Consider the following 15019-nt stretch of genomic DNA (forward strand, 5'->3'; position numbering starts at 1 on the left):
GGCATACAATATGCAGAGTTACTGTAATAATGTAGTGAGTAGATAAATTGCAGGAATACACATAAAGTAAATGTTGATTACTTATTCATATACTTGTACTATTTATAGAAAATTATCATATCTCGTATTGATTATCCAGAATAGTAATTTAGTTTTGTGCTGCATTACAACAGATCACTTCAACTCTACAAAGGTTGTGCTGGAACACTTGCAAATTTTGCGTGAAGGGGCCACCGAGGTGAACCCACTGGGGCACTTAAGACTGATTCTCTCATATCTCGGGGCACAATTGGTTGTCGGAAGCCAGGCCAAGCATTCAAAACACACTGGAGCTCAAATGCTTCCAGAGCCGGGGATTTCTTTTCGCTGGGCTGCGTTAAAAGAGGGCGACGTCCATGGCGAGAGGGAACATTACTTCCATGTGACAGCAGGCTGTTTACTCCAGTGCCTCGTATCCCCTTGGCCTCACTACTGGACCGGGTGTCCCCTTGTATCGATCCAAACCAAACTAAGTGGTCTAATTCTTGCATGCTGCCGCGGCCGATTGGGACAAAGCTGTCTGGAGTATTTCCTGCCTGCGTCTGGGTGTGTGTGTGTATGTGTGTGTTTGTGTGTGTGTTTGTGTGTGTGTTTGTGTGTTTGTGTGTGTGTTTGTGTGTTTGTGTAGGAACCTCACAACTGTAATGAAACAGGAGTGCCCTAGTTTATACGATGGGGAAATTCAAGGAGCACATCTTAAGATTTACAATGGGCTAAATTGGGACACATAGTTAATCTTGTAATATTTTCTTGCTTATTTTTCTTAAAAAACAACAAAAACATTTGATGAATACCAGCACACACTTTGGCCTCCTGAAGTATTTCTACGTACAATACATAACTGTCGGAGAAATTCACCACTGTGGATCGGTCGTGCTCATTTTTCTGAATTCTCCTCCACCTCCTCCATTCTCGGTTCTCGTCATTCTAAAATATTTATTTGAAATACTGCATTTGTCGACTAAAGCTACCGCTGTGTGCGGCTTCCTCTGTTGAGAGAAGTTGTTGTTGTTGTCTACCTGAAGTTGAAGCACTTGACACAAACAGAATTCTTTCACTTTCGTCTGTTTGTGCTGAAGTAAAATCGGACTTGTGTCCATTGCAGATCACAGAGTGGATATTGAGCCCAGGGCCCAGACGGACTCCTCTCAAGGTGCAGTGACACAGGAATTAGCACCGACTCAGACACTTTAGAAATCAAATAAGTAGGGGACTCGTCTTTTCCCCCCCGGGGCAGAGACAATGGAGACGGGACCCACACACAATCTCCATTGTTGATACAATATTGACATGGCACTAATGGCTCTGGCTATAAGACGGACTGGATGAGCAGTCAGGCGAGTCAAGGATTGCGTGAATGTCCAGACATACCCTTCACTATAGCCTCTCCACGACCCACTTTAGCCTAACAGCAAACACGATTCTGTTTGTCTCTGTACATTACCCTCAGACGCTTGACCACTGCAGGCAAACTCCCTCAGGAAGTCTAGACCGGGGTTTCAAGTCCCACACACACGCACACACACCAAGCCAGAATCCAGAGCACGAATTCAAACCCTATCCGACATTATCGATACAACAAAATACAAAGTGCAATAGGATATCATCCGATTGGACTGCATTATAACAATATTAACGTTATAATTTAAATAGGCGACGTTTTAGCTGATTACCAGTATCAGTTAACACTTACAGAGCAGCACCGATCAGTTCACCACGCACTGGTAGAAACCGGGAACACTTACTTCACATCATATGTGATATGTGTTAATATAAACCATATTGATACTATATATCATTTTATACATAATATTGTCTTTTGCACACTCTGTCTACATATTCTCACACTCATAGTATATTGTATTATCTATTGTATAGTCAAATACTTATATTTATACCTCTACTATAAATCATATCATATTATATCATACTCTTTGTATATTATTTGTATATATAAGTCTATATACACATATTTATACACAGTTTATGTGTACATGTTATTAGTATTATTATATTTACTATTATTATTATATATACTGTTGCTGCCATTATTATTATTACTATATACTGCTATTATATTGGTATAATTACTATCATATATAAATATATATTATGTTATATTTATATACTATATATACTGTAATATCTTTATAACAATATCATTACCAGCATATCATCAGTACTATTACCATCATCTTGCCACTGCACCTTATCCAACTATTTATCTTGTGTTTCTGTTTTCATTCTTTCTACCTCAATATTTGTATTTTATTCTATTGTATTGTATTTTATTGTATTAAAATGTACCGGCTGCTATGACGACTTAATTTCCCTTCGGGGATGAATAAAGTAATCTATCTATCTATCTATCTATCTATCTATCTATCTAAACAGTCTGTGTCCCCTGTATGCCTTTTTATTACCTCACCGTCTGTTATTTCACTGGTTTGTTTGTGGAAAAACCCAAAAGCTATATGAGAGTTGTAGGAAGGATGTGTTATGGATCAGTGAAGACCCCATTACATTTTGGTGCAGATCCGGATCAAGGGGCGGATCCGGGAGCTTTTTCATCTCTTTCTAAAAAAAAGTGATTTAGGGCGTTTTCCAAAATATTTCGTTGATTTCTTCGAAAATAGTTGGTGGATCTTGATGAAAAAAAATCAGGCATTTTCATGGAACTGGTATTTATGTTGGTATTTTAGGATTACACAAAACCATCTCAACTGATTTCCACTAAACATGGTGGGAGGATGGGTAATGGGCCAAAAAGGAATCTATAAAATGCTGGCGCGCATTCTGACGAAGGGGCTGATCCAAGATCTTCCACTCTCTCTGACAAGATAAGATAGGGTGTTTTGGACATTTTCCCACAGAATAATAAAGAGCATGGCTATTTAAAGGACTTATATCAATGAGTGTATGCAATTAGGGGTGTAGATTGAATTAATTTCAGGGGCCTGTGGGGTCCTGATGGAGGTACGGGCTCAACAGAGTGCTATTCGAGTTCCTACAGGCAAGAGCCACTGATTCAGACACACACTTAACCCTGTTCACAACCGTCTTAATTCATTTCACAAGCATGATGATCTGAGGGAAATCTGATTCATCTTGGCCATGGTCTTGTATTTTCAGTAGATCTACTGACTGTAGCCGTGCAGTGGGGATAATTGGTTCTATAAATACGACTCCACCGTGTGCCTAGTTCGTTCAAGAAAAAAAAAACACACTCACTCACCCACATCACTGGGATGAAGTGTTTGGGAGAGGTGATGAAGAGAAGATGTGAAGATTGTTTTTATATCTGTGCCATCATCTCCACAATCATTCTGAAGTGAAAGGCGCGGCGCCGCTCTGAAAAGTTGAAATACTTTTTATCATAAAACTCTCAAGGCGCCGCCCGAGAAATGATGGATCGCTCTGAAAAAGGAAGCCGCTGCAGAGTCGGTGGGGATCCACGCGGTGTATAGTGGAAACCACTGAGGCTGTTGGTCCACATCCCCCCCCCAGGACAAACCAGTGGAAAAAGACAGCCATGTCCATTTGGCCATGACTTCCTTTGCAGTGATTAAGAGGACCTGTCACTTCCCTGGAAGTTCACTTCCTCCTCTTTTCCTTCCGTCAATGTTAAAAATAGAGGATGCCGAATCACTGATAACCCGTTTCTCTTAGAGCAGATTCTAACCTCAGTGGAACTTTTCAGAGAGTCAAGAGTAAATCTGTGTTTGGAAGGAGCATAAAGTAATTTTGCATTGATGTCAAACCATCTTGTGGGATTATCTCCCAAGATGAATACACAGTATTTCAGATGGAATTTTCCCTTTGTGTTGAATTCTATTAAAATATATCTGCAAATATTTAGACGTCAAAACTTAGTATCGTCTCAGCCCACTTATCCTGAAAAGTAGGGTGTTCTTCCAAATTGCTGATAGCTGTGTTTGATTAAAAACAAAAGTGTTTTTTCACGTAATAATCAAAATTTTGATAAAAAAAAAGTATGGATTGGACGACACTGTCACCTGCACTGGAGTTGAATCTTACAGACCAATTTGAACCCACAGGGAATAAGGATTTTGAATTTGAATGAGTGGAAGAAACAAAGGGTATTGTTCAATTAGTCAAGATATCAGTTCCTCTGTGATTTGTGACTGACACCTGTACACTTTCTCCGGCTGTAAATGTCACGGGGGGGGGGCAGGAGCTGTGAAATGGAGTTTTTGTCCTTGTTCGGCGGCGGGATGCAGAGACGACCCGCTGGAGAAATATCTGGAAAGGCACCGAGCTTCCCATGAAAGTTCCTCACCAGAGACACATCGCTCTGCTGTAAATTGCCTGCATTTCAGCTTATGCAAATACATCTGGTAAAGAGTGATATTTTCCTCGGAGACGCTTCTCGCCGTCCCTCTATCCCCGTGACAATCCGTCAACGCAGATAAAACCCAACCATCTCCAGCTTCATTTTCCCCCCACTCATAGATGTTTCCTTTGGCAGAGTCAGGCTGCCTCGCATCACGATTCTGAAGGACTTGTTCAGATCAGGCGGCGTGAGACAGAATTCTTGGAAAGTATGCTTTCGTGGTCACATATGGCACCCCCCCACCCCCTCCCCCCGGGCCTGCACATTGATCCGTCCTATTGTTTTTCTTTATTGTTTTGTCAGATCAGCAGCTCTGGTGACTCAACCCAGCAGGTAGTGCCATTTTTTTCCCTCAGATATAATATATGCGAACATGTGTGGTAAGCCGATCCGCTCCCAGTGCTGAAACAAGCTCCACGGGCCTGCTCGGGATGAATATGTATGACAGGAAGGGGGGAGAGAGAGAGAGAGGGAGAGAGAAAAAAGGAAAACAAGTTCCAAATTGTACGTCTTCTCCCTGGAACGCACAGGGAAGGTTCACGAGGAGTTCGCCATCAAAAATATCCCTTAGCAGCTCCAGCACGAGCCCCTGCTCCTCTGCCGATCCAGACGCGGTTTGAGGAATGAAAGCGGGGGGGGGAGTAAAACGAGGCGGAGGAGGGCTGGGATCAGGACGAGCCACAGTCACAGCTCGCACCTCGTGGACAGAAGAATCCTTTTAGTGTTATCATGGGCCGCAGATATGTTTCGGGCTATGAGGCTTCACGGGAAACTATTAACACTTTCTCTCGATAACAAAAGACGGGGGCCTTATCGGGACGGTGGAAGTGACACGGAATGCATTAACATTTGCAGCGCTCTCTCCTCTGCTTTCGTGTCATCCCCCCCGAGTGCCCACTCCGCTCCTTTCTCTTTAATGCAGTTCAGCACTTTGCCCATTCACCCCTTACTGTGTGAACCGCTGCAGAAGAAAATAATGACCATTCCAAATCCCCCTGTGCATGTTTGGCATAAGGAAGTAGCCCATTTTCTAAAAGCGGAGCGAGACATTAGCCCAGTTCTCCCAACAGCTAAACATTAATCAGTAAATAGTCCCTAAAACAAGACGCCCATTTAAATGTCTTTAAGAGAGATTAATATCACGGAACTTTTAAATTGCTCTTTGAATATTTAGTGGGTGTTTGTGTGTGTGGTGTAGTTATTACTGTTGTGGGGACCAACGTCGGTTTTAAAGAGTCACATGATGGGGACTTATCTTTAACATGGGACAACAACAAGTAGCTATGACGTAAATCATTACATTTCAAAGTGAACACATGCTTTAAGGTCAGTGTAAGGTGAGAGTCAGGGTTAGACAAGTAGTAGTAATGGTTCAGGTACGTTTTCAGGGATCGACTGTAATCTCCCCTGATCTCATGGAGGCTTTTATGCGCGTGTGTGTGTGTGTGTGTGTGTGCCTGCGTTCTAATTGTATCAACGCAGCGCTCGACAGGATGCATCCTGGTGCCATTAAAGTGCATCTTTCGGTAAATGTCATTCATGCTTTTGTTGCTTGTTTGACTTGCCGTTGATGTTTTATTTAGCAGAACACAATGTTTGTTGCTCCCTCTAGTGGCGCATCCCTCAAACTTTAATGAGCTCTCTCACTGAACCGTCAGCCAGATGTCACAAACGTGGAGGCTTCCGCCCGTCAGGGTTTCGAGCAGCTCTCGTCTCCCCCCACGCAAGATTTATGCAGAGCAGGGATGCTGGAATAAAACTCGCGTCAAGCTCTTTCTAACCGATCGACTCACAAGTCATCAGTCACCGGTGGAAAGTAGACGGCACAGTTTGGGGCCTCTTTACTTAGTCTGATCGGAAAGTTTGCAGAAAAGCAAATTACGTAATAAATCTGGCAAACTCTTTGCTCCTTTAGGACCCAAATATAGAACGCAGACAGGAAACATTAATGAGCTAGAATAAGAATTGCTTGTGAACGCGCAGGATGAAAATGTCCCTGTTGCTGAGGATAACACCCTGTAAACGTCTAGCACCAAGGTCTTCCTGGTTTTAATGAGCTAAACAGATGGGATGAATCATGCATCTAATACTGTGAGATGGGGATGAGGGATGTCATCTTGTATGATTCATCAGGACTAAAACGAAACTGAGGAGACCTGCCATTTTATGTTAGTGAGGGCATGTGCAAAGTCAATTAAAAATAACAGGTTTACTACGTGTCTTCCATATAAAGACATACAGAAATAAATAAAACCGATTTTGATTTGAAGTGTTTGTGAAGCACTTTCGTGTTATTGACTGGGATTCACACACACACACACACATTCCTACATCACTTCTATATGCAGCCTTCAGGGTTCGTTTTGGGTTTACATCTTCAGGACACTGCAGCATGTGGACTAGAGGAGCAGGGGATCGAACCACCAACGTTGCTGGTTAGAGGACGACCCGCTTTACCTCATAAGCCCTAGAATTAAGAGGTGGAAGCCATCCTACCGTCATTGCACAGCGGCCCTCCGAACGTGGTCATGCTGCAGTCACAGCTGAAGCCCTCCCACTGCTGCAGGCACACGCCCTGGTTGGCACATGAGTCCTCCTGGCACGTGGTGCTGGGGCCTGGACGTGGAGACAAACAGCAAGTCGGTGAGCAGACCTTCATATCACCAGTGTGTGCACACTGACTCTGCAGTGGAGTTAAATGTCAAACAGAAAGTACAGACAATAGGCTTCTGCAGATGGAAGCTTACACATGAATAACATATCCACCCTCTGAAAACACAACTGTTAGTTTACACTTACACTCAAAAAAGAAATACAATAAAAACAAGTTATTAAAATAAGATAATAACATTTGAATTTATCTGACATTAGTGATTTAAATGTTTTATTTTACATTTGAAATTTGAAAATTAAACTGCAGATTATTAAATACAACAGTGAATTAGGTTACAGCCTGTTTACAATGGGCATTTGTGCATTTATACTGTGTCTACATCTAAGGTTGCCTGAATATTGTTACATCCGTCCGAGTCCTGAGTTATTCATGTGCTTATGAACACCAATGTACTATGATTCCAGATGTGTTTAAAGTGAATCACTTCATGAAGCCAGGCCTCAGGTCAGTTTACAGCTGTACAGGCAGTATCTTCTAGTGTCTGTTTGTGTGACCGTGACGCTGAGTTTGTTCATGTCAGTGGATTGACAGTGGTTATGGATGGATGTTGTTATCATGTATTTTCTTAAATGCCTTTATTCATGCTATATTGTAACTGTGGAGTTTTGGTTGATTTACAGGCCACATTTTTTCAATCATAGTATTTATTCTGATGTTTGAACTACAACTATGACCCATAAACATTAGTAATGAAAGACACTACATGTCGCACTCCCCCATAATATCTCTCGTAATATAGATATTTAGTTACTCAGCTTATGTTGGATACATACATTACAACCTCATCTTTATATATGACCTTTTTTCTAAATAAAGAAAATCAGCTTAATAGCTTAAGCGCATGCTGTCACCCAATCACGCTGAAAAAATTAAAAGCTGTACAATGCTTCATGTTTTAAATGAAAAAAGAACCAAATAATTAATAAAATGTGTTCAGATTTACACATAAACCACAATGTAGATAGTAATTGATTTAAATAAAGGACCAGTGTCAGGATTTAGTGACAACTAGTGGTGAGGTTGCAGAGTGCAACCAACTTAAACCTGAACACTTCATCCACTCCATCAAAGTGTTTAGGAGAATCCATGGTGACCTTTATTATTGTATTGTGAAACACACTAAAAACGATTATACCATTGATTGATTTGTCCTTTCTGGGCTACTGTAGGACCTGTTCTCTATTCAGATATGAAGGTGTCATTCTAAGGTATTGAAAGGAGCAGGATCCTTAGTTTCAGGTAATTATAGATGAGTGAAAAAATTATAATTATGATAAAATTGTATCATATTTAATTTATGCCAGTAGATTACCCTAAATCCTCAACACTGGACCTTTAATTTGAAATGTATGTCGATGTTGTTCTGTTAATACTGTTAATTTATATATTTACACAAATATATCAGATCTGGCACCATTTAAGAAGTATTCGTTTTGTAACACACCTTTAACTGTTAATCATTAAAACGTGATGCTTACAATAGTTATAAGATGGTAGAGACTGCCAGAGACAATACGAGGAATATGACATCGATAAACATGGTACTTACAACAACAATGATAAGTTTAATGTCAAACAGTAAGTTTTGAGTTTGAATTAAAACCTCAGTTTATAATAAAAAGTTCATGCACGAGAAAACACTGTCATTGAGACTATTGTGAGTCATGCAACCATATAATTGACATGTACAGTATCTGAACATAAAAAACGCCCTATAAAACTGCAAAGACTAGTTAGTGCAAATCAAAGTGTGAGCCCCATAGACGTGGATACAAGAATGGTACTTGTATTCCTATGGAACAGAAGTCCATATGTGCAGAGTGTGTGGAGGTAGTGACTGTGGAAGGAGGGGGGGCAGTGGGGGCATTACAGATGCAAAGAGGGGAGGGGGGACATCAGACGCTGGATCAGACAGACAGAGCTATCTACCTTGCAAGTCAGCTTTCATCAATGCAACTTTTGTCAGCAAAATAATAGGAACGGAAAAGGCAAAGTATACCAGCTGTTAGTAAAGCACCGAGACGTCAGGGAGACTGATGAAGCAGGAAAGACAAGGGGGGGGGGGGGGGGGGGTTGTGATAGAGGCCAGGTTTACCCAAACTGTATCAGTGGATACCAAAAGGCTTCAGTATGACCAAGTGTAAGGGCCACATTTAAGAAATCTCAGAGTGCGATTTTGAGAAAAATGCCATCACATAGTAAATTTAATGAGGATAAAGTCGTATTATCACAAGAATAAAGAAAAACGACAATATCCTGTGGATGGAATGAGCAGCAAGGAGAACCTGTGCTAGTTCCTCTCCTTCTGGATCCGACATCTTCAACCGATCTCCTTGTTTGTTGAGAAACTAGGAAACGCCTCTGAACATCACAGCAGATGTAACGAACGATCACCTCACAGTCGAACATGAACAAACCTTCTCCACAAAAGACTCTGTGTGGTTCTCTGTGGAGATTAGACACACGTTCTTACACACTCCAAGGTCCTGATACTTATGAAACCTGAACTAAAGTCTAACTTAACGAGCTGCTCCGCCTTCCTCAGTTTAAAACAAGCAACAGGCTGATCTTTGGATACCCCCCCCACACTTACATGACAGATCGTCTAAAATTACGACTTCTCGTAAATCTAAGACTTTTTCTCCGTCATATTATGCATCCATTCTTGTAATGTTAAGACTTAATTCTCAAAAATCTGCTAATTATCAGTCATTGATAATTGATTGTTACCTTTAGGGAACATGATGTTTAGTCATACTTAAAGTAATAGGCAAACTGTATATTCCTTCTCATGGATACTGTGACACGATCCCTGCTTTATTCATTAGCTCTATGCTACTGACTCCTGAAGCACAATCCAGTTAATTGCATCACCAGAGATGCCAGTTTACCATTGAGAGCGACAGTTGATTCCGTGTGATACACAACTTAATCCGCAAGTTCTTCAGACCCACTCAGCGTCCTGCGTTTCATTACATTTGTTATGTTGGAACATGAAAACATCAGAAGTTGTGCAGTCAATAGAGAGACAAAAAAAAGGGGAAAAAAAGAGCAGATGAATTGTGAAATTAAACTAAGTGAGTGACGATGAAAAATAAATCAAATGTTGTCTCTGGATGCGGAGCGCACATTAGACCGGGCAAATGATATTCATGCATGCAACAAAAGGCTTCATACATAATTCAAAAGGATCGCTTCTGGCAAACTCTCAGATCCAACGAGCATGCACGGAGCAAAACAGAGAGGGGATAAAATGAGAAATAACACTGGCGGTACAAATATGGCCGAGAGAATAATCAGATTATGGCCAAGTGAAACGGAAATGATTGCCTGTGGAGGAGTGTCAGAGCTTGATGCATTCTAACGGAATACTAACACACTTTATGGATGTTAAATTATGTGCCACAGGTTGACGGGGTGGGTGTGCTTCACGGTGCATGTGTGTGCCCCCGTAGGACAAGCGTGAGGAGAACAGGAAGACGGCTGCTCGGTGTCACATCGACACCTCAGGTTAGTTCATGAGAAGAACCTCAAAGAAAACTTGATTGATAAAGTGAATTCAAACATCTCTCGTTTCTAAGCTTCTATTAATAACAAAACAAATACAATACAGACTAAAGCTCCATTATATCCTGCAGTCAACCCCAGAGATCAAAACAGAGGGTCAAACAAAAAGTTTCACAGCAACTCATCACTGAGGGAGCAGAGCTAGAGGTTTCCACTCACCCTCACACCCTCGCTCTATCTGACCCACGCAGTCCAGAGCGTCCGACATCAGGTCCGGGAGCCGCCCGTTCAGATCCACCGACGCCAGACAGCCTTGGAAACCCTCCTTGGCGAACACCAGCTTGGGCAGCTCCTTGAACATCTCCTTCGCCACCCCACCAACGTAAAGGTTGCCTGTGAGGGAATGAGAAAAAAAGACAACGCTGACCCCTAGTGGATAAACGGTAAACTGGTGCAGAGCTCAAGCAGTGACGCTTTTTAAACCACATCATTTTAAAGAACGTGGTAACTGGGCTTCAACTGAAATGTCCAAACTAGAGACCAGAAGCTGGAGTTATATTTAATAAATGGTGAGTTGCTTTAAGATATTTGTGAATATTAATGATCGCAGGGGGGAATAAAAAAACAAACAAACATGTTCTAATCTGTATCCAGTGATATTTCTGATGCTGCATTGTTTTATTTCTAAAGCAGAAATACATGTCATGATTCATTAAAGAATATTAATAGCAATAATTGCAGCATTTCAGGTAGAAAATTTATTGAATCCGTATCCCTCTTGGTGACAAGGTTGTTTTGTTGTTCACTGATATTCCTTTCTAATTACTTTTACCCAAGGTTGGTCTGCGAATGTTGGTTTCTATGAACTCACAGCTCCAGAAGCACACACCATTAGTGTTGGCTGCTGAACAGACGGGGGGGGGGCTGAGTTCTTGCTCAAGGTGGTAATGAGTGAGAGCCAAGCTTTGCTTTTTCCCTCCAAACCCCTGAGGCTTCATCCTGCTGCTGCAACCTTTCAGCCACAAAACCTGCTTTTCTCACCTCGAGGCTTCCGCTGGCCCACTTTAATGAAACCCAGAGAAAAGGAAAAAGATATAGAAATGAACTTTGCAGACGCACCCTTCAGGTCCAGGTTCTTGGCTCCCGAGGTTGCCTGCGTGGTGATCTTGGTATCGATCTTCACAGTGTGAAGGTTGTTGGTGTCCCTGGAGATGATGACGTTGTGCCAGTTGTTGTCGTTCAGGGGCTTGTTGGAGTTGCCTTTAATCAAGTGGGCTCCGTTCCCCAGGTCGGAGACATAGTGCAGGTAACTGAGGACACAACCAGGGACATGAAAGCAGGACATTATATTAAATGTGCGAAGATATTTAATATTTCAATATATTAACACACAATTGAATACTTATATTTGCCATGCAACTACTCATGTAAATTAAATGTATTTGTCACCAAGTTTTTTAATAGACAAGGTACTTCAGGCTGTAACATACAACAGAGTATAAGGGCCAACTAAGGATGAAATAATAATGTTGCAATATTGCGAGGAAATAAAGCAGCAATTTAGGAAAATAAAGTCATAATATAACGAGAATAAAGTTGTAATTTCACAAAAATTCAGTTGTTATATTACAAGAATAAAATATAATTTTTGTTTCAAAAAAATGATAAGATTATATTTAAATTGTAAATGTATGAGAATATAGTTGTACTTTATGAGAAAAAGGTCAAATCCAGGTCTGCATGTCAATCAGCCTGTTACCCAAAATGAAGTAGGTGGAACATCTCGTTAAGTTGTACTTTAGTATGAATGTTTCAGGTTATGAAAATACTTAATATTCAGGCTCATCAGTCCCACGTTATCAGAAGTATAAGGACTTTAAAGATTGTTAGAGAAACCATCTATTCTGCAGCAAGAAACACACTGACTAGGAGGAAATTGCCTCTTTTGTGAATATTCAAAAAGGAGTTGTTGTTTCTCAAGAAACCATGAAATTGGTTCAAGATTTTGGATCCAGGAGGAACAAAACTCCATTGAGCACAAGTTCTCCTTACTGATCATTTCCTACACAAAATGTTTTCTTCATTCTTGTAATATTATGACCAGCTTCTCAATAATGACTCTCACTATCTCTTTTTTCCCTTCCATGCGGCCCTAATACTCCATCATAGTAACAAAACAAATAACATAAATAAAGTAGAAAAGTCTAATGAACGTCTGAAAAGTGCTGTGGGAGTGTGTGTGTGTGTGTTCACATGTTTAGATATGAGAGTATCAGCAAGTGCAGCTGTCTGAAAAGAAGCTCAATAGGCAGGTTGCAGACTCTTCCGGGCAGTGCTGAACTAATTGGTCTTAAATTCTTTGGTTTACGGGCAATTCATGACTTCCATGCTCATTTTAATTAAAATGTGTGCCTTTAATGTTTCGCACGTTGAATAATACCTTAACTTCGGGCACTACTTAAAAGAAGGTCATTCTATAGCTGCATTCCAGCAATAAGAAATCCACCCTTGTGTGGCTGATTCCCCTTTTATGTCGTGTGTTTGCGGTGCCTTCGTGAAGACTTGGAAAGAACAGTAATAGCCGACAGCTCTTTCAGAGAATATGCTGGCATGAGGGTGATAAGAAAAGAATATGAATTCCCATAATAATGGCTTAAAAAGCTGTAAAGAACCATATTCTGTTTGGAAACTGTCATATAGTCTGAGGAGCTGCATTATTAAAAACATAATCCTGTTATATGGATATTCTTACATAAACAAGCCTCTTGCTACACTGGAATAAAACTAATTCAGCAGAGTTTAGAGCTTTTTGTGGGTCTTCACACCTGGTGGCAGGTCGCTGCTACACAAATAGAGTATTGTCTGTGTGTGTGTGTGTGTGTGTGTGTGTGTGTGTTTGTGTGTGTGTGTGTGTGTATATGTGTGTGTTTGTGAAGGCAACAGCTGAGTGGTAACCGTAACCTGAGCAGCTACAGGCACAGCAGCTATATAAAATCATGAATTCCGCGCAAACCAAATTATACTTCATCTACAGGAGGAACAAATTAAGTAGAGGCAGCACCATCTTGTGACCAATCATCTTCGGGCAGAGCAGCACAGGAAAAACAAAGAAATAACTGCTGCTGCACCGAGTACGGAGACAAATGAACCAGAAAGAAATAAACTCTCTTCAAATAGCCGCACAAAGCCCAGTGACAGCATTTGAAGAGGATGCGGGAGTGGATAAACGGGAGAACAGTCCAGGTTCCTGCTCTTGAATCTGAAGTGAGGATCCACTTACCCTTTGACCAGCTCCACCACGATGAAGTCGTTCCCGTCCCCGCTGTTGTACAGGATGAGGCCGTCCGAGGACGTGGTCTTGAACTGGAAGAAGAGGTGCATGGAGTAGTAGGCCTGCAGAGTGGTGAGGGTCACGTAGCTGGAGCGCGACTTGAAGGTGACGGGGTCGGCGATGATGTTCTTGAAGCCGATCATGGCGTTCAGCTCGCAGTAATCGATGTCGCCGTTTTTGCAGAGGTCTATGTAGGCCATGCCGTTGAAGGCGAGGCTCTGGAGGTGGCCGATGAAGTTGGACGGCACCATGGGCAAGAAGCGCTTCTCTGTCACAATGCCCGTCTCTATGTTGTGGAACTCCAGTTGGGTGTGATCGCCCGCCATTTGACCTTCAGTCAGCAGAGGGGGGAGGGGGAGAGGACGTTATTGGGGGTTTACGACAAATAAAGTCAGAACCCTTTGCAATTAAGAGGTCGTCTACAGATCTTTTAAATACTCCCGGTAAAAAGACGGTAGATTGTATTATGGAAGAAATATAATTGATTGAACTGCCTTTCTTAATATTTTTGTTGATGTTGACTAAATTCAGCAATCGTTTAGTGACAGTCTATCTAATATTAAACCATTAAAGGAAATTTTCTGATAACTTAAATATTTCAGAAAAACAAATAAATGAATCTCTCCGGATGAGCAAAGCACACAACCTGACACAGCACTAGATTGTTTTGATTCTGAGTAAATCGTGTATGATAGAGATATATTGGCCGACTTAAATTGTAGTTATTATTATACATCTATTTTTAACAGTAATGGTTCCTGAGATGTTGTTATCAAACTCTAATGACAAAGAGATGTAATTTAGGTTTGATATTGTCCACTTTAATCAAGCACTTTATAAGAGAGCGGATAAATAAAAAGAATATAAAGAATTTGAATTAAGAAAATAAACCATATGTTATATGTCATCATACAACATATGTAATGATGCACAATACACAATATTATTTGAATACAAACAAACGTTATGTTGTAATATGTACAACTTAAATAAATAAAATAAAATGTATATTTTATTTGTATGTCAAATGTAAACATAAATACACATCTTATACACATAATTTTGCCAATTAAATGAAATGATTCATATCAGCAAATGCTGATTAAATTGGTAA

At 40.9% G+C, this 15019-nt stretch overlaps 1 protein-coding gene across 1 annotated transcript in view; it reads right to left on the reverse strand.

Annotated features, from left to right (window-relative positions):
- Positions 1–15019, reverse strand: part of LOC128453865 (neurexin-1a) — a 255113-nt gene that overhangs the window by 118802 nt on the left and 121292 nt on the right. Inside the window, exons 15-18 of the mRNA XM_053436966.1 lie at positions 13855–14236; positions 11694–11884; positions 10794–10967; positions 6890–7009 (exon numbers count right to left, since the gene is read on the reverse strand). Coding sequence (XP_053292941.1) covers positions 6890–7009; positions 10794–10967; positions 11694–11884; positions 13855–14236 — 867 coding nt within the window. The remainder of the gene's footprint in view (positions 1–6889; positions 7010–10793; positions 10968–11693; positions 11885–13854; positions 14237–15019) is intronic.

The sequence above is a fragment of the Pleuronectes platessa genome, chromosome 12 (assembly GCF_947347685.1).
Source record: "Pleuronectes platessa chromosome 12, fPlePla1.1, whole genome shotgun sequence".
Taxonomy (NCBI): domain Eukaryota; kingdom Metazoa; phylum Chordata; class Actinopteri; order Pleuronectiformes; family Pleuronectidae; genus Pleuronectes; species Pleuronectes platessa.